Source organism: Narcine bancroftii, chromosome 14 (assembly GCF_036971445.1).
Source record: "Narcine bancroftii isolate sNarBan1 chromosome 14, sNarBan1.hap1, whole genome shotgun sequence".
NCBI classification, from domain to species: Eukaryota; Metazoa; Chordata; class Chondrichthyes; order Torpediniformes; family Narcinidae; genus Narcine; species Narcine bancroftii.
In genome coordinates this window covers 1222225-1242205 of record NC_091482.1, presented here as the reverse complement: position 1 = coordinate 1242205, position 19981 = coordinate 1222225, and the positions used below count along the sequence as shown (strand labels likewise).

General features: G+C 42.5%; 1 protein-coding gene across 5 annotated transcripts in view; it reads left to right on the top strand.

The window, feature by feature from the left end:
- smg6 (SMG6 nonsense mediated mRNA decay factor) overlaps positions 1-19981 on the top strand; it is a 340784-nt gene that overhangs the window by 136853 nt on the left and 183950 nt on the right. For all 5 annotated transcript variants that reach the window (XM_069910299.1, XM_069910298.1, XM_069910296.1 and 2 more), the window contains one exon: positions 11878-11994. In XM_069910299.1, the coding sequence (XP_069766400.1) occupies positions 11878-11994 (117 nt within the window). The remainder of the gene's footprint in view (positions 1-11877; positions 11995-19981) is intronic.

Genomic DNA, 19981 nt, shown 5'->3' with positions numbered 1-19981 from the left:
AGATGTGTATCAGCGCTATCATCTGGGTGAATCTTCTCTGTGCTCTCTCTATTTTGTTCACATCCTTCCTATAATTTGGTGACCGAAACTGAACACAATATTCCAATTAGGCCTCATCAATGCCTTGTACAATTTTAACATTACCTCCAACTCTTACACTCTATGCTCTGATTTAGAAAGGCCAGCTATCCAAATGGCACCTTCACTACCCTATGCACCTAAGATTCCATTTTTAAGGAACTGTGTACTATTATTCTTAGATCTCTCTAAATTGCATTCTTTAACGCCCTATCATTCACCATGTATGTCTTATTTTGATTGGTCCTAACAAAATGTAGCACCTCACACTTGTCAGCATTAAACTCCATTTGCCAACTTTCAGCCCACTCTTCTATCTCTCTGCAAGATTTGAAAACCTTCCTCACTATCCACAATACCACCTATCTTAGTATCATCTGCATACTTACTAATCCAATTTACCACCCCATCAACTAGATCATTAATGTATATTACAAATAACAATGGTCCCAGTACAGATCCTTGAGGCACTCCACTGGCCTCCAATCTGACAAACAATTCTTCACCACCACTCTCTGGCATCTTTCATCCAGCTACCATTGAATCTATTTTACTACTTCCATATTCACACCTAACAATTGAACCTTCCATGTGGGAACTTGTCAGAGGTCTTACTGAAGTCCATATAGTAAACATCCACCACCTTACCTTTGTCAATTTTCCTGGTAACCTCTTAAAAAAAAATTCAAAAAGATTTGTCAAACATGACCGTCACGCACAAATCCATGTTGACTGTTCCCAATCACCAAATCGATCCAGATAATTATATATACCATCTTTAAGAACAATTTCCATTAGTTTGCCCACCTCTGATATCCAACTTACAGGCCGATAATTGCTCGGTTTACTCCTGTAACCCTTTTTATACAATGGAACAACGTGCGCAATCCGCCAGTCCTCCAACACCATCCCCGTCGCTAATGACATTTTAAATATTTTTGTCAGAGCCCCTGCTGTTTCTACACTGACTTCCCTCAAAGTCCTCGGGAATATCCTGTCAGGATCCAGAGACTTGTCCACCTTTATATTTCTTAAAAGCTTTAGAACTTCATCCTCTTGCATTGGTTTTCTCTGGAAGTAGATGAGCTGTTTAGTTTTGATTTTGTCAGGGATTCATTTGAATTTGTTTGGTTTTGGAACTGGAAAAACAACCCTCCAAGTATTGATGTTGGGGGGGGGCGGTGGGGGGGGGGGGGTTTAGTGCAATCGTGCTCATTCCTGTTCTGAAAGTCAGCAAAGACTGGACATTCATGTTAATATTCTGCTTACTGGATCTCTCAGGGATAGCTATCAGGTACAGAATTCAGGTACAGTGTCCATTGGTTAACATTGTGGGCAGATAATCTAGGTTAAAAGATGATCAACATAATCATCTTTTTACATCCAGATTCCCTGTCATGTTTCTAATGTTCAGAAGATCCCTGGCTTCTTTTTGTGGCTCAGGTGTTGTATTCTGTTACCAATCTAGGTAGCTTTCTCAAATATCCCACTGTGAATCTAGGGTCCCATTGTGGTATGGAGGCAAAAGTGTACTCTCCACTCATTGTTCTTTAATAATAACTCTCCCAGTACAATTTTCTCTCTGTAGCTGTGTGCTAAAATTTTGACCATTTGTTACTGTTGACACAAAATTTGCAGCTGGATTCAATAATGTGTCCCTTGGTACTCTGTAACCTCTCACCTGTGCTCTACTGCAGTTCCTGTATTTGTATTTTTTCCCCTTTCCTGGACTTGTTACAGTTGCCCACGGTAAATGACATTGGCTGCTTGTCAACCAAACTTACCCAGATCCACATTAACGTCAAACAACATTCTGTCCATTTCAATCTGAGAGAGGAGAGGTGGTGTTAGAAGTGGAGGCAAGACACAAGTACATCTTGAGATGTAGACAATTTTTGCTCAGTGGGCAAGCAGATGGCTGCAACACTTCACTATCCAATGAGCTGAACACCTTCTATGCCTGCTTTGAGAAGAAGAACCAAACAATGCCAACTAGAAACCCTGAAAAGGCCGAGGACTCTGTGATATCTGTCTCTTGAGGGCGACGTCAGAACATCATTCAATAGGGTGAACCCTTGCAAGGGTTCCCACCGCTTCAAAAGGGCATCAATCATCCCAATACCCAAGAGTAGAACTGTGAGCTGCCTCAACAATTACCGCCCAGTAGCACTAACTTCTACTGTGATGAAAAGCTTTGAGAGGCTGGTCATGGCCAGAATAAACACGTACCTAAGTAAAAATCTGGACCCATTGCAATTCGCCTATTGTCACAATCGCTCCACACCAGATGCAATATTGCTGGCTCTCCATTCAGCTCTGGATCACCTCGAACACAGCAACTCATATATACGGTTGCCCTTCATCGACTACAGCTCGACCTTCAATATCATTATTCCCTCAGTGCTGGTCAAGAAGCTACAAACTCTAGGCCTCTGTACCCCCTCTGCAACTGGATCCTTGACTTTCTCATTGGAAGACCACAGTCAGTGTGAATTAGAGAACCCTAACCCTAACCCGACCCAGTCCTTATAGAGGGCTCATTAGTGGAGTGGGTCAAGGAGTTCAAATTCCTGGGCGTCAACATCTCCGAGGATCTGTCCTGGAATCTCCATATTGATGTAATCACAAAGAAGGCTTGTGAGCGGCTATACTTTGTGAGGTGTCTGAGGAGATTTGGTATGTCAGTGAAAACTCTCTTAAACTTCTACAGGTGGACCAGGGAGAGCATTCTGGCTGCTTGCATCACTGCCTGGTATGGAGGCACCATCTCTCAGGACAAGATTAAACTCCAAAGGGTTGTTAACTTGTCCTGCGACATCACAGGCACCAGACTTCACTCCATCAAGGATGTCTACATGAGACGGTGTCTTAAAAAAGCAGCCTCTATCCTCAAAGACTCCCACCACCCTCTTCACTCGGCGACCATTGGGGAAAAAGTACAGGAAGCTAAAGACGAGCACTCAGCAGCACAAGGACAGCTTCGTCCCCAGATTCCTGAATCATTAATGAACCAAAGCCACGGCCTTATTTTCCATGTACCAGTATTGTTATTATTTTATTTTTTATTGTAATGTCGTAAAATGGTTACATTATGTACATTTGCTCTGTGATACGCTGCTGCAAAACATCGAATTTCATGACAATAAATTCTGATTCTGAGTTGGGCAGGGAATCAAAGCATTGACGAAGGTTGGGCAGCATCGCTGAAGTAAGGGAGTGGAGCAATCTGAAATACTTCTGAAAATGGCAACTGATACAAGGCTTGGTTAATTGCCAAATCTGAGATGGAGAGATTTTTGTCAGCCACGTATTTGGAGCACACTAAAAGGCAGATGTAAGAATTGGGAGCAGGAGGAGATCACTTAGTCCTAGGAGCCTGTTCTGCCCTTCGTCGAGATCAGTAATGATTTTTCTTGTCCCTAATCCTGCATTATATTCAAAGATTCATGGCACAGAAACATCCGCATAGCCCCAGCTTGTCCATTCCAAACAACGTGCCCTCCCACTTTAGTCCCACTTAGGCCCAGGCCCCTCTAATCCCCTCCCATCCATGGAGTTATCAAAGAGTTTCATAAAGGAAGCCAACATTCCTGCCTCCACCACTGTGCCTGGCAGCTCCTTCCATATGCCACCACCCTCTGAGGGAGGGACTCCTACTTTGCACATCATTGATTACGGAATATTTTTTCTGTTTTGTGCAGTCAGTTTGTTTACGTTTCTTTCTTGTTTACATTTCTCTCTTTTGTACACTTATCTTTTTCTTGAGAAGAGTTTACACTCCTGATAGAAATTCTGCATGGCTATATTCTTCCTGGTCCTTTCTTATCACACTCTTAAAACGCCTCCCATTTGGCAGTTGTAATTTTACTCTCTTACACAATGGTTCTCAACCTTTTTTCCCAGCTCACATACCACTTTAAGTACTTCCTATGCCATAGGTGCTCTGTGATTCGTAAGGGATTGCTTAAAGTGGTCTGTGGGTGGAAAGAAAAAGTTTGAAAACCATAATGCGAAAGGAAAATGGGCCACTGACAGTTTTTCTCAAGCAAAATATTTCAATAACAATTGGGTCTCAGCCTTCCCTTCCCACTCACATCGCACCTTAAGCAATCCCTTACTAATCACCGAGCACCGATGGCCTAGGGATAACTTAAAGTGGGGTGCGAGTGGAAAGAAAAAGGTTGAGAACCACTGCTCTAACATTTATGTCCATTTATTCTGACTTCTGCCCAGAATGTTGAAATTGGCCTTGCCCCAATTCAGGATTTTAACTTGAGGACAAGGTAGCCTTAGCTAGAGCAAGAGCCAAGCTTTCTAAGGCCATCAGGGAAGCAAAGCGTGCACATGCCTAGTGCATTCATAGTCACTTCCTGGACAGCAAGGACACGCGATTCATGTGGAAGGGCATTCAAAATGTCACCAACCACAAGACTCCAACATCTGCCTGTGCTGGTGACATCTCCCTCCCAGATGCACTGAACAAATTCTACGCGGGTTTTGAGATGAAAAGCGATGTGGCAGCGAAGAAAACCACCAAATGCCAGATCTTGCAGTGGCCAATCTGAAGAGAGAACTAGGCAAAGCCAACCCGCGAAAGCTGCTGGATCGGATAACATTCTCAACAGAGTGCTCAGGGAATGAGTGGCTCAGCTGGCAGTTGTTCTCACAGACATCTTTAATATCTCCCTGAGAGGTGCCATGGTCCCAACATGCTTCAAACCGCCACCATTGTACTCGTGCTGAAGAAGTCGTCTGTGCCTTGCCTCAATGAGTAACACCCTGTCGCACTCACGTCCATCGTTATGAAGTGCTTCGAGAGGCTCGTCATGGGGCACATCGAACTCCTGCTGCCCCCGTTCTTAGTCCACTGCTATCCACTCTGCTGACCCACAACTGTGCACCAAAACACAGCTCGAACCACATCATCAAGATCGCTGACAACACGACTGATGAATAAGAATGATGAGTCAGTGAACAGAGATGAGGTGCAGTTGCTAACGGACTGGTGCAGAGCCAACACCCTGTACCTAAACGTTAATAAAACAAAAAAGAAGGTTGTCGACTTCAGGAGGGCCCGGGGTGACCATGCTCTGCTGACTATTGATGACTCAAACATTGCTGTGCACATGAAGGAACGATACTCTTGCTGACCTCAGAGAATCTAACCTGGTCCCTTAACACCAGCTCCATAGCCAAGAAAGCCCAGCAGTGCCTCTACTTTCTGTGAAAGCTGAGAACAGTTCATCTCCCACTCTCCATCCTCACTACATGTATTGACGGCATCCTGTCCAACTGCATCACTGCCTGGTTTGGAAGCTGTACCACCTCGGACTGCAAGACCCTGCAGAGGATAGTGAAATTAGCAGTAAAGATCATTGGGGGCTCTCCTACCACGAAGGAGGACATCTACAACATTGTGAAGGGTTCTTCACACCCTCATGTAAACTGTTCTCCCTTCTGCCATCTGGTAGGAGGTACCATATCACTTGGGCCCTTAAGGGCCACAGTTTTTTCCCCCAAACCACCAGGCTTCTGAATTCCCAGAACATATTTGGATAAGAGTACCATGGACTTTGACTGTATATGTCTTAATATTTTAGTGTTTAACTTCAATTCTAACATATTTATGTAAATGTGGTCCTGGAGAAATGTTATCTCATCTTTACAGTGTGAGCATGGACTGAACAATAAATAAAGATGATTTGACTTGTTATCCTTTTCCATTACAATCACAAGCTAATAGAATTGTGGACCCTGGTACCATAGTGTCTCCTACTAAAGTCAAGTTTGTGGTCATCTGATTGCATAAATATAACTCGCCAAAACAGCGTTCTCTGGTCCTCAGTGCAATACACAAAGCCACAGCCAGACACAACATGCATACAGAAAAACAATACATATGCAGGACAAATATTCATATATGTAAATAAATAAATTGTGACAGATTATGTTGTATTTTATATTGTATATTATAATGTGTGTGTGTGTGTGTGTGTGTGTGTGTGTGTGTGTGTGTGTGTTTTAAAGGAGATAAATTGAGGCACATTTTTAGTGAGGGTCACATACAACACTTCAAAACGGATCTCATTTAAAAGACTGGGGTTCTGCTCAAGACAGAAAGGCTCAGCTCCTAGTGCCTTTGCAAAAACTTTGAAGAGTCCCCAAGGGATTTCACTAATGGATTGTTTTGAAAAGCAACAGATGAAAGAACTCGTTGGAGCCGCTGGCTGTCTGAGTGCAGTTTGCTGTTCTGAGAGGGTGATGTGGTTTTGCAAACAGGGTTTTGCTCTGAGTGAGAGAGAAAGAATTCAGTTCAACAGCAGCGGGGACTGGAACAGGACAAGCTGACAAGATTGTGGGAAAACCCCATTTTTAAGACGGTTGTGAGTGTCTAGTTCAGCCTGATCAAAGCTCTTGTGGTCCATACAAGAAGAGAGGACTGGCTGCCTAATGTTTCACTTGAAATAAGGGAAACAAATTGGAACTCTGTGGTGACTTGAAAGAAAGAGGTTATCATCTGGAAAACCCTGATGGGGCAAGTTTCGTCAGCAAGACACTGACTTGGCTGATTAGAAGAAATCAGTTTGTGTCCGGTGAGCAACAAATCTCTCTCTGAAAACCGACAAGTACCTTCCTGAGCAGTAACCATTTAGCTTTCAAATACCAAAGCCTGGGGAACTTTATAAGAGTTAAATTCTGTGCACTGCAACCAGTGAACTTGAGGAATGAGAAGTGAGATTGGACTGTGAATCAAAGAACTTTTCTGAACTTGCACATTCATTACATGCACGTGTGCTTAGAATTAGAAGGGGGTTAAGTAAGTTAATAAATAAGTTAGAGTTTGATCCTTTTTTCATGTTTAAAGTTCATCAAAAGCAACTTTTATTAAGTAACCATTTGTCTTGGTGAATTTCTGTTGCTGCTGGGTTTTGGGGTCCTCTGGGCTCATAACAAAATAAATATAGTTTCATAAATATGAGAGTCTTGGATGGTTACTGTGAACAGTTCCTTTAGTCATTCAACATTCTCACTGCCCGTGGGAAGAAGCTGTTCCTCAGCCTGATACTCCTGTATCTCTTCCCCGATGGGAGCACCTGAAAGATGCTATGTGCTGGGTGATTTTGTGTGCCCTCTTCAGACAATGATCCTGGTAGATCACGTCGATGGGGGATGGGAGACTCCAGCAATCCTCTCTGCCACTCTTTTGGGCCTGTGGATTGAGCTCAAATCCATTTCTCTACAGCAACCGTCCCACACTGTGATGCAGCCGGCCAGGACACTCTCGACAGAACTCCTTCCAATCCCATCACATTTTGGCATTCTCAGTCAATGATGGGGAAGTTAACATTACCTAAATGTCTGTATTGAAGAAATGTTGTAAGTTTCAATGTGATCTTATCTCATTCTTCCATTCTCTGTAGACTACAGGTCAAATCTGCTTATTCTTTACTCCTTCCTTTGGGACCAGTCAGTTGCTCTCCACAGCACCTCTTCTGGGATGAAAAATCATGAGGTCCTTGGGATTTGAATGTTTTTATCTCACTAAATTCTTTCAGACTTTATCTTTAAATGTGCTATTTTGTCTTTGTTACTTATTCCCACTAAACCCTCCCATCTTTGTCATTTCTGACTTGTTAGAGTAAATGGGGTAATAGGCTCGAGGGGAGTAAATCGCTGCTTTGGGTTTCTGTATCAGAAATGTTGACAGAACAAATTTGTGGAAACCTACAGAAAATTTAATGTGGGGTTGTAACAGAACAGTGGATGAGTGGGGAAATTAATCATTCAAATATGGGGGTTTGGAGAGAACACATTAACATTAGTATCAGGGAGCTAAGGGGGAGAAGACGATGGGGAAGAGAGGAGCTTGTAGGTTTGTTGTTTTAAGGAAGGGAATGTGTTCTCGGTGTTGGAGGATATGTTCAAGTGTGAGGCTATTGGGAGGAGAACAGTTTGTACTTTTTGGGTACGGAGAGGAAACAAGCGAGGGTATTAAAGGTGAGGGCTGGAGATATATAAGCATTTGGAGACAGAACAAGTGAATTCATAAAATGAGGAGCATTGTGGTGAGGGTGGTCCCTTTGGTTCTTTGAGTCTGCTCCACATTCACCAGATCTCGATAAGAGGGGTTGGGAAACAGGAATAGCCCCTGAAGACTGCTTAACCACTCATTCACTTTCCTGCCCTTTCCCCATATCCCTTGATTCTTTCACTGATTAGAATCAAACTCTGTTTTGAATGTACATAATAACTGACCCACATCCCTCTGTGGCAAGGAGTTCCACAGACTCTTGGTCCTCTGAGAGAAGGCAGTTCTTCCTCATCTCATTCTTAAAAGGTGCTTCTTTATCCTGAGACCCTGCCCTTGCTGACTGTCCCATGAGAGGAAATGTCTCTTCACCATTTACCCTGTCTAGCTCTTTCATAATCTTATTTATTTCAATAAGTTCACTTCTCACTCTCTTAAATTCCAGTGAATAGACTTGACACTGTTAGTGTAGTGGTTAGCGCAACACTATTACAGTACCAGCAATCCGCATTTTAATCCGGCATTTCTGTCAGAAGTTTGTACATTCTCCCCATGGCCTGCGTGGGTTTTCCCAGGGAGTTCCAGTTTCCTCTCACTCTCCAAAATATACAGGGTTATAGGTTAATTGGGCAGTACGGGTTTCAATGGCTGGATTCGTTTTCTATGGTGTTGTAAATATTTTTTTAAGCATTATTTAATCTATTCTCATAAAATAGTCTCTCTACGCCTGGGAACCTGAATGGAACGATATTCAAGTAAATAATAGAAAAGAATACATTTGCTGACAGTGAAAAGCCTCTCATTTACCAGATGTTCATTTCTCTGCCACCTGCCTTTCCCAATCAAAATTTGCAAGTTCATGTCTCATGCCATCAAAATTAGTCTTGCCCCAATTCACATCAACCCCATATTTTTAAAACTGATGGAAATAAGGTAATTGGTCTCAAAGTACTCCCCAACCGACACTTCATTCACTTGCGGTGCCAAATTTCTCAATAAAAAGTCCGGTGATGGCCCGCATCATTTGGGCTACTTACACTTGACAGCCTGGTACCTTGTCTGTGACTACAGGATCTCTTGCCTATCCTCTGACCATTGAGCCTCCTGTCACTACAGTTCTTGTAGTGGCTTATCCTCCTCTGCTTAGTATCTGAGCCAGTCGTGGTGCCACGGAGAGGGCTGCTGCTCTCTTCTGAAAGGCTGCTCCAGATGGCCTTTTTGCTAAGCCTGAGCACCTTTTAATTCTTCTCATCAGGATCCACTTTCAAGGACTGTTAGGACGAGAAAACAGTTGGAGATTAGGCAAAGTTGGATTCCTTGTGGAATTAAGTGATGACTGAGATATTATTGTCGGAGGTAAAACACAGGGTTCTGTTGACATCGTGGTTAAGTGAAAAAACACACAAATGCTTGAGAAACTCAGCCGGTCAAACTGCCTTTGTGTAGCAAAGGTGAAGATACATCGCCAATGTTTCGGGCTGGAGCCCTTCATGGGAGATGTCGGAACAAAAATGTGGAGTGGGGATGGTGAGGGTGGGAGCTGATAGGTGAACGATGGGGGGGGGGAGGAGGAGGAATCTTGGCTACGAGAAGAGAGAAAGGAAGTAGGAACTGAACTCAATATTCATGCCCTGGGGTTGGGGAGTGCCCAGACAAAAAATGAGGTGTTGTCCCTCCAATCTGTGGGTGGTCAGGGTGGGGTAGTGTGAAAGGCCATGGACAGACGCGAGCTTGAGAGTGTGGCTCAGAATGAAATGGTTAGCCACGGGGAGGGGTCGCTTTTGTTCTTAAATCTTCGTCCGCGAAGCCAAGCCAAAGAAGAGGAGGTGCTGAGTGAAGTGATCTTCTAATCTGTGACCGGTCTCTCCGATGTAGAGAAGGCCACAGAGGGGGCACCAGATGCTGTAAATGAGTTCTTTGGAGGTGCAGCTGAAGTGCTGCTTCACCTGAAAGGTCTGTTTGGGACCTCAGACCATGGTGAAGGAGGAGGTGTAGGTGCAGGTATTACACCTCCTACAACCACAGTGGAAGGTGCTGGGGGGGTGGGGGGGGGGGAAGAGTGCACAAGGGAGTAATGGAGGGAGTGGTCCCTAAGGAAGGCCGAGAGGGGAGGAGAGGGAAAAATATGGTGGTGGGGTCCTGTAGTAAATACCGGAAATTCTGCCAGATAATGTGTTGGATGCGGAGGCTGGTGGGGTGGTAGGTGAGGTCGAGGGGGATTCTGTGTTTATTGTTTCTAGGGGCAGGGGGGCGAGGGCAGATGAGCAGAGAATGGAGGAGATGCGGGTGAGGGCCGAGTTAATATTGGTGGAGAGGAAGCCACGTTTGTGGAAGAAGGCAGACATTTTAGAGGCTCTGGAGTGGAAGACCTCATCTTGGGAGCAGATGCGGTGGAGACCGAGAAATTGAGAGAAGGGGATGGACCTTGCAGGGGACAGGGTGTGAGGACGTGTAGTCCAGGTAGTTGTGGGAGTTAGAGGGTTTGTAATAAATGTCAGTGGAGAGTCCATCTCCTGATATGGAGTCAGAGAGATCCAGAAAAGAGAGAGTGTCATCGGAGATGGAGCAGGTGAGTTTGAGGTCCGGGTGGAAATTGGCCGCAAAATTGATGAAATTGATGAGCTCTGTGCGGGTGCAATGTGGTCGTACATGTACCAGAGGAAGAGTTGGGGCGGGGGGGGGGGGGGGTCCTTACCCGTGTTGGCTTAGAGCATGTTTTGCTTTATAGGCATAGCTGGGATCTGTGCGGGTACCCATGGCTACTCCTTTAATCTGGAGGTAGTGGGATGAGTTAAAGGAAAAATTGTTAGGTTCTGCCAGGTGGAGAAGGGCGGTGGGGGGAGGTGACTGCTCAGGTCTGAGGTGCAGGAAAAAACAAGGTGCTTTGAGGCCTCCTGTGTGGAGAATGGAGGGGTAAAGGGATTGGACATCCATCGTGAAGATGAGGTGGTCCAGTTCGGGGAATCTGAAGTCTTGGAGGAGGTGGAGGCCTTCCACTTGGGGTTTGGATATCCTGAGGTGACCATCCAGACCGCGCTTCCATGGATAGAGCAGGTGCTGATCTTCTGCCACTTATGGAGCCTTTATGCTTCCAATGCATATTCTTAATCCCCCACCCCCGCGCCAAACTTTGAATGGAAATTTAAGTTCAAGTTTTTTTTATCTGTGCAAGTACAACCCGACAAACAGCAATCTCCAGTCCTTGGTGCAAAACAGGCAGACACGCATGCCCATATATGGTTTATTATTACTTTGTTACTGCATACAATATTACTTTGTGTACCTAAAATCCTCCTCCTCCAACCTGCTGCGGAGGATTTCCTCCTCTTTGGGAATGCTGTATGCACACTAATGCCATTTTGTTTATAGGTGCCCCCTTGTGGTGCTCCTGGATTTCTACCTGTATCCCATGCAATCAGTTTTCTAATATCATGTCTAGAAAATCCTGTCTTATTGTTTTCCCTGAATCCTTGCTTTTCAATTTAAACAGAAATAACTGCCAAAATACACCAGCTCATCAAGCATTTAAAATATCAGGTTATCAATATTTCTTCAGGTCTGGAAGCAGTTCAGCCATGTTTTGTGAAAGATTCTATTTTAGCCCAATGTTTGCTTATGGTGTCCTTGTGCCCTGAATGTTACGTCACTTACAATGAGTTGCTGAAGAAATCTCTGTTAATGTGTCTCTAATCATGGGCAGGTTTAAATACAAACTGCACTGGTGAAGGTGAAGGTTTTCACAAGCTTTGCCTCTCTCTCCTCGGCGTTAGATTCTGGTTCGGAGAACTGCCGATCAGTTACTCAGGAACATGCTACAGCACTGGGACTGGCCATGTTTGGTTTGCTGGTAGAACGTTGCATCAAACGGTTAAAGGAAGTTTCCAAAGGTAGGTGTCGATCCCTGTCCATTCCATTTGTATATCTTTTACATCTCAGTCAGAGTTATGTACTTATCCTATGCCACAATGGGAGCATGAAATGGCACTTCTGTTAATAATGTTTTGCTGTGTTTATGAGCTGCGAAAGCTTTGATTTGACCAGTCTCTTTCTTTGGGTGGTTAGCTGGTACCTTGTGCCGCATTGCATCATGAACATATTTTTCTATATTGTGTAGAAAGATTCTGATTCTAATTCATTTAGCTTACCATTATAGTTTTTCCTTTCAAGTACCTGTTCAGCTGCAGGAAATAAGAATTTCAGTCAGTACATAAAAGACAATGAACATTATCATTAAGTAATTAATAGAGATTCAAGAGAAAGAAGATACAGGGTTTGCACTGTGATCCATGGCCCTCAAATGTGACTCTCTGACATCATGACAAGTACAAGCGATCCAGCTCAGCGATCCAGTGCCACTTCAGGAGTCATGGAACTAGCCCCTCCTCTTTACACCATCACTCTGCAGAAGTTTTCCTTTACAGGAGCCTAAAAATGCTACTTTTCTTATGCCAATTACGTGAACTTCTTACTATTGGAAACAAGTTAGCTTCTTTTATTCCATTAAATTTAAATCAACCCCTAACCTCCTTGGAGCAAAGCACTTTTTCACCTGATGGGGCAGAAAACTGTTGAAAGATCCTGAAAGGAGGGAAGGTACGATGGTATGTACATTGGGATTGGAGGTCAGCTGATTGCTGAAGAAATTCCCTCCTGATTTTGTGGAGAGGAACAGTTAACACTCAAGTCAATGACCTTTCATCAAAATGGCGTCAAACTACAAATCAACCGGTTTAGGGAGAAGGTGAGTGATGGAGAGAACAAGGAAGTGTCTGTGTCAGGTGGAAGACCAGAAAGGAATCAGTGACACAAAGGTGTGGGGAAAGGTGTGTGTGTGGGGATAACAACAGTTTGAGTTGTCAGCCCAGGTTCTATTACTTGGACCTGACCACACATCTGCATTGTCTCAATGCCTGGTGTGAAGATAATTAAACAGAGAAAGCTAGTGTAGGCTTCGACCTGTGGACACCATACTTTCATCTCTGAGCACCACAGACACCCTCTACCATCCATTCTCAACAGGAGTCATCCAGCCCCCCAGGGCCACAACACATTTGGTGGGGGGGGGGGCACAGACTGAAACCTGCAGGAAATTTTTTTTTTTTTTTGTTTTTATTTAATTGATTAGAGATAAGTATGGAAGACACCAACTAAATTTGACTGCTTCACAGGGAAGGAAGGACACTCATAAGGTTTGAGCAGAGTCTTGAAGAGGCCATAGCCTAAAACAAGGTTGAGAATGGCTGCTCCATACAACCAACCTTAGCTGGCAGCTCCGAGAGCTTCACTGTCACTTCCGTGCCTGAGCATTTCCTGTCTGCATCTCCCACTGCTGAGTCATTCCCTTTTGCCTGGACTCCCAATCAAAGACATTCTTATCTCTCTCTCTCTTCAACTCTCCCTCTTATCTGCAAATTAAAACATTTGAAATCTAATTTTTTCGAGTTCTGATGCAAATTTGCCAACTTTAAATTATAATTTTGCTGTTCCCGTTCTGTAGATGCTGCCTCACCTCTGGAATATTCTCATCATGTTCTGTTGGCAGTTTTCTCCTTTCTTTGTACTCCTAACCGCGCCTACCTTTATGCAACAGGTTTGCTTTCTGCCATCAGGCTCTAAGTTATGGAGTTGCTCAAGAGAATTGCTGTTCAAAGTCGATGGCAATTGCTGCCAAGGGTCTAATGTTCACAATGTTCTTTCTTATTAATTTGCAGCCACTGAACAAGCCTCACCAACCATCATTTATCTCTCCTGCTCTTCCTAATACAAACATTTCCTTACTCTCTCCATCTCGTCCCCATCTCTTTCACTTCAGAGATGTTTTCTAACTCTTCCTCAAGCTGATGAAGGTGATTGAGCTCTTCTCTACCCATGAATCTTGCCTGACATTATAAATACTTTCTACGCAGAATATTTCAGATTTTCTTAACTTGTGGAGTCCTGTTTGAAAGGAAATCCTCCATATTTTAGAATGTTCCTACTGAGATTATTTGAGGAAAAGGTTATTGATTTAGTGTGTCTCCTTGTCCAGTGAAGCTGAAACAGGCTGTATCATTTTACCCCAGGGTAATTAGACTTCCTTTTTCCCATCTCCATTACATTGTCCCCTTCCTCTATCAGTCTATATGGTTAAACACCCTCATCCTTTCTCAACATCGAATATTCCAATATCCTTGATACCTAACCAGCTCTGTTACCCTTAACCTTATTGTGCTTAGTCCTGCTGAACTCTGTTGGCCCTAATGATATATATAATGGTATATAGTCTCCCTTAACGTAAGTAACCTTCCCACTACAATAGATCCACCAACTAAGCTCATCAGTTTCTCTGAATTGAGCCTCTCTGCCTCCCACTCCAGGCTCCACACCATGTAATTTTGATCTGCTCTCTTTTACTCCTCTTTAAGTCTCCCCTTAAATATTGCTCTTCCAACAGCCTCAATTCCCCTTCTTGTATAAACTACTCTTGCACGTCTATATTTTCCTTGAATATGCATCTGTCATTGCTTTGAGACATTTAGTAAGGGATTATTTAAGGTGGTGCGTGAGTGGAAAGTTGAAGTTTGAAAACCACTGTTTTAATCATACCCAATTGAGGAGGAGTCACGTGATGGAGTAGTGGCCGGACGGTGAACTCCAGCCCTCTCCAGAAAAGTCGGGAAAAACAAAGGAAAACACAAAGGCACAGAAATAAAAGTTACAGAAAAGTGAGTATAAAGGTGGAAAGAAGATGGCGACAAAAAAAGAAAAATCGAAAGCAACGGTAAGAAGAGAGGAAGAGAAGACAAAGGAGGAAAAAGGTGAAGGCCTTACCTGTCCGAAGAGGCCCGCTGCGGAGAGAGAAACCCGCTCCCTCAGGTCGGTAAATGATGGACTACAAAAATGGCTCACAGAGCCGAGTAAAAGTGCGCAACCACGCATGCGCGATTCTTCGCGCATGCACGATGCGAATCAAAAAAAACACACCGACGGGAGGGGGGACCAGCTGGGGAGTCGATCTCCACAGCCGGCAACGACAGCTGCAGAACACCTGCAGCAAGAAGAGACCACAGAAGACAATAGAAACAAGAAAGAAGAGGAGGAAAGGGCACCAAAGAAACAACAGATGGTCAACCCAGAGGAAGAGGAAGAGGAAGAGTACAGGGAAATAGAAGAAGAAAAGAAAGGCAAGGTAAAGGATATACTTGCTCTTATTAAAGGATACATGGAGTCATTTAAAGAATGGCAAACACAGGAATTTAAGGATTTAAGAAAAAGAATAAACAACACAGAAGAGAAAATAAATAAAATAGAGATGACCTTAACAGAAATGGGAAAGAAAATGGACAAGATGGAAGAGCGGGGAGTAGCAGCAGAAATGGAGGTAGAGGACTTAAAAAAGAAATTGGAGAAATCTAATAAAAAAACTAAAGAGACACAAGAACTACTAGCTCAAAAAATAGATACAATGGAAAACCATAACAGAAGAAATAACATAAAGATAGTGGACCTTAAGGAAGATGAAGAAGGCAAGAATATGAGGGAGTTTATAAAAGAGTGGATCCCTAAGACCCTAGGATGTCCAGAACTACAGCAAGAAATGGAAATAGAAAGGGCACATAGAGTATTGGCCTCTAAACCACAACCACAACAAAAACCAAGATCTATTGTAGTAAAATTCCTAAGATATACTACAAGAGAAAAGGTACTGGAGAAGACAATGGAAAAAGTAAGAGAGGGCAACAAACCACTGGAGTATAAAGGGCAAAAAATCTTCATTTATCCAGATATAAGTTTTGAACTCCTAAAGAAGAGAAAAGAGTTCAATACAGCAAAGGCGATTTTATGGAAGAAAGGGTATAAATTTATACTAAAGCATCCAGCGGTATTGAAAATATTCATTCCAGGACAACAAAACAGACTATTCTCGGATCCAGAAGAAGCACAAAAATTTGCAGAACAATTACAAAAATAGACTGAGGGAGGAAGACGGGTAATGAGAGTTAAAATGATCACGATGGATATGTATGTGGGTAAAGACAAAAATAGACTGAGGGATGAAGACGGGTAATGAGAGTAAAAATGATCACGATTGATATGTATGCGGGTAAAGAGGTATAAGAGTGAATAGAGACAATGTGCATACGTGAATGTATCTGTACTTAGAGGAAAATATAGATAGTATAGACAAGAATTAATAAGGGAAGGTAATGGAATAGAGAGAATAAGGAGGGAATTAAAAGAGTGACTGTGACATATAAAAAGTGAAATCTTTTCTGGGGGGGGCGGGGTGGGGGGAAATAGCGGTCACTGCAAAATCACTTGACGCTTGCGAGTGGATTCGCAAATCCAAATGGAGAGGGGAGATGTGGTTGTCCGACAAGGGATAAAGGACAACTCAGGAGGGGAAGGGGAGATTAGGGATAAATAAGATAGAAATAGGAGAATAAGGAAAATGTTGGATGTTGTAGGAATGTTGTCTTATAAAGAGTTGAAAATAAGAAAACAGAAATGGAAAAGGAGGAAAGGTAAGGATGGAAAAACGGAAAGAGAAGACAAACAAAATATAAAAGGGCTACGCTGAACTATATGACTTTAAATATTAATGGATTACATAACCAAATTAAAAGAAAGAAACTACTAAACTTAAATGAATAAATGTATTCCATTAGAAAAAATAACATATAGGTTAAGAAATAATATTGAAATATTCGAACAAGTATAGGAGCCTTACATTAAATACAATAGCGAAAACCTACCGGGGACAAACATTACCTAAGTTGATGGAAGGAGAAGGAAAGAAAAGAATGGACTCAGTAGAATTTCTGGTGTATTTTTGTTGAATGACAACATTGTCTGACTGGCTTAATGCAACCTAGATTGTATACCTAAAATGGATGAGAGGGGGGGGGTGGCTTGGGAGGAGTGGGGGGGGAGAAAAAGTCACTGTATATGTGTGAAAAAAAAATAGTGTATATCATGGCTAATGTGATTTATGGTGTGAAAAATAAAAAATTTAAAAAAAAAAAATCATACCCAATTGACTTGTATGTGCAGTTTCATATCTCCAAAGGAAATGGGCCAGTGACAATTTTTCTCAAGCAAAATATTTCAGTAACAATTAGGTCTAGAGCAGTGGTTCTCAACCTTTTTTTTTCCCATTCACATCCCACTTTAAGTAATCCCTATGCCATCGGTGCTCTGTGATTAGTAAGTCACTAGGAGCATGAGTTTTGTTCTTTGGGTTGGGTCATTATCAGGAAGAGGTCCTCAATGAATGGTTGCTCTAAGGAGCAAATTGTTCACCCATGTTCTGATCTGAAGTTTCACTTTTCTCTTCAGATAAATCATTGTCTGGGGGAAAAAAAATCCTGTAATCTGAGTTTAATTTAGCTTTCCTTCTCTGTCACATTGGGTGCAGAGAGTTTCTGGCCCTTTAACACTGACTGCTTAAGCAGTGTTTTTGTGCCCACTTCGAGATTGGACTTCATTGTAATTTTACATTGTAAAGGCATCTACCTGAAGTGCACAGATGGCTATATTGTGTGGCTTTGGGATTATTTTGAAATGTGGCAGATAAATTGCATTTAAATTCCTTTAGTGCCTATGTCGATTTTTCAGAAAGTACTTCAATAATTTTACAGCTGAAATAGTCGCTTTTATGTGATTCTAGTTCTTGTTTTCAGACGATTTAAGAGCAGTTATCCACAGAAATGTTACTGGCTGGCAGTGAGTAATAAGACAGTAATTCAATCTCTGGATTTGGATAACATATCTAAACCACAGCAAGCAACTCTTCTGGTTTATGATGTCATTTGGAATCTCCTGCATTTAAATACCACCATGGTTCTCACTACAAGTATGTAAAAGAGTTTCCACTATGTGTGTTCACCATGCATAGTTTTAAGTTAAAATTCTTTAATGTTGATAGGAGCAGTTTTGAACGTGGGATATATTATGATGTAGTGACAGGCAAATAAGAGGAATTTTGTGTTTAAGCTGAATTACAAGACAGTGGAGAATAATGTTTATATATTTGTGTTTTATGTTCAATTCTGAATTGTGGAAACCAAGTCAAGCAAGAAGATAGAAAATGGAACATTACAGCACAGTACAGGGCCTTTGGCTCACGATGTTGTGCTGACCTGTTCTCACTATTCCTTTACATTGTGGGTAAGGCTACATTTATTGGCATCCTGAGTTATCCTCATGAGATGTCTCACATGATACGAAGCAAGTCTGTTGCAGGCCAAATCAGGGAGAGATTCTTTCATTGGGAGGAGAGTGGGAGTAACATCATTGAACCTATGAAGGTTGTTTAACCACAAACAGGCACTTTTATCACCATTTTCTGGTAAGGAACAATTTACTGCTTGCCATGGTCATATTTGCTAACTCCACTTAAGAGTTGCTAAACCATTGCCAGAACTGTTCAGAATGTTACTGACCTTAGTTGTAGCATCCTGTTGAATTCAGCAAGGTTAGTAACAATTTAACCAGGGATAGGAAGGTGGTATAAGTTGGTATATGTTTTTAAGCCTTTATTTATGACTCAATGCCATTCATACCCTGGGGGCCAGAGGAGAAATCAAACAAATTAATTGGTTGGATGCTGGGTCCTTGTGTACAGACCACACCACTGATTCAAAGCAGCTATTTCTGATCTCTACCCACACTGCTTCAGTAGTTGTGTCCACCATTTGCTCCTCTCTGAGTGCAGCTGTCTCACTCTCCCTGATTACTGCCATGCAGCAAATTGCTTTGAAAATAGTCAAGCTAGATATCCCATTCATAGAACAGCACCATCCAAATGTCCACCTCTTTTACCTCTTCCTCTAGCTCATCTAAAACATTGAAAACAGGAATTTTAATCGCCAATCCTGTCTCTCCTGCATCCTTGAGGCTACGTCATAATTCCAGATACTGATCCAGGCTCTGAATTCATCTGCCTTACCCACAATGCTCCTTGAATTAAAATGAACACCAGCCCATCAGTCTTAATGTGACCATTCACCTACCACCTCCTGTCAGGCCTGCGTGTCTCAGCATCCGCCATCCCCCGAACTCCTCCAGCTGCTGCTCACATTGCCATCCTCGAGGCACTCTGATGGTGTAACAAAGATGGATCTAAGATCCGTCCAGAAACCCAGAGCTTTGTTGAGTGAGTAGGTGTCCAGTTAAATGGCTGGGCACTGTGTTGTAAGTTTTACAGTGCAGGCTTTCAACATGTAGAGGGATGAGTGTTGTTCCTTGTCAAATGCACATGTGCCTGTTGATGCAGCGAGCAGTGACCTTGGAACAGTGGTATAATTCAGCATGGCTCAAGGAGCAAGGGTGGAACTCTTCCACCCTGTAGTGTGAATAAAGCTCTCAGAACTGGAAGGAGAACTGTGACAGAATATAGATATGTTTTTGGGAGATAAATTGAATACGAGTAGAGTGTGAATGAGGCCTGCTCCTGGATTCGTCAATTCCTATTACAGAGTGGGCATTGAACCCATGACCTCCTGACTCAGAATCATATGAGATCAACAAAACTTGAACTTGAATTTAAGCTGAAATGGACTTTCAGAGATCAAGAATTCCAGGGAATGGTAATGTTAATATAAAAGTAATTTTAGAAATATTTATAGCAAACACCTGGTCAAGGAAACCTGAAGATGCAACAATTACATAATGGTCTGTGCTCCTGGTATACAGACTGAAACTTCAATCTGATGTGGAAAAGTGATTTCATTGGAAGATAAAGGAAAAAAAAATCAAGAATTTAACATGTATCAGCAGTTTATTCATCAATAATTTTCAAGTAGCTAAATTTTCCTTATAATCAACATTAAAAATACTTTCAACCCATGTGTAACAAACGTACCATCGTTTGTGCTAATTAAGTTTTTAAAA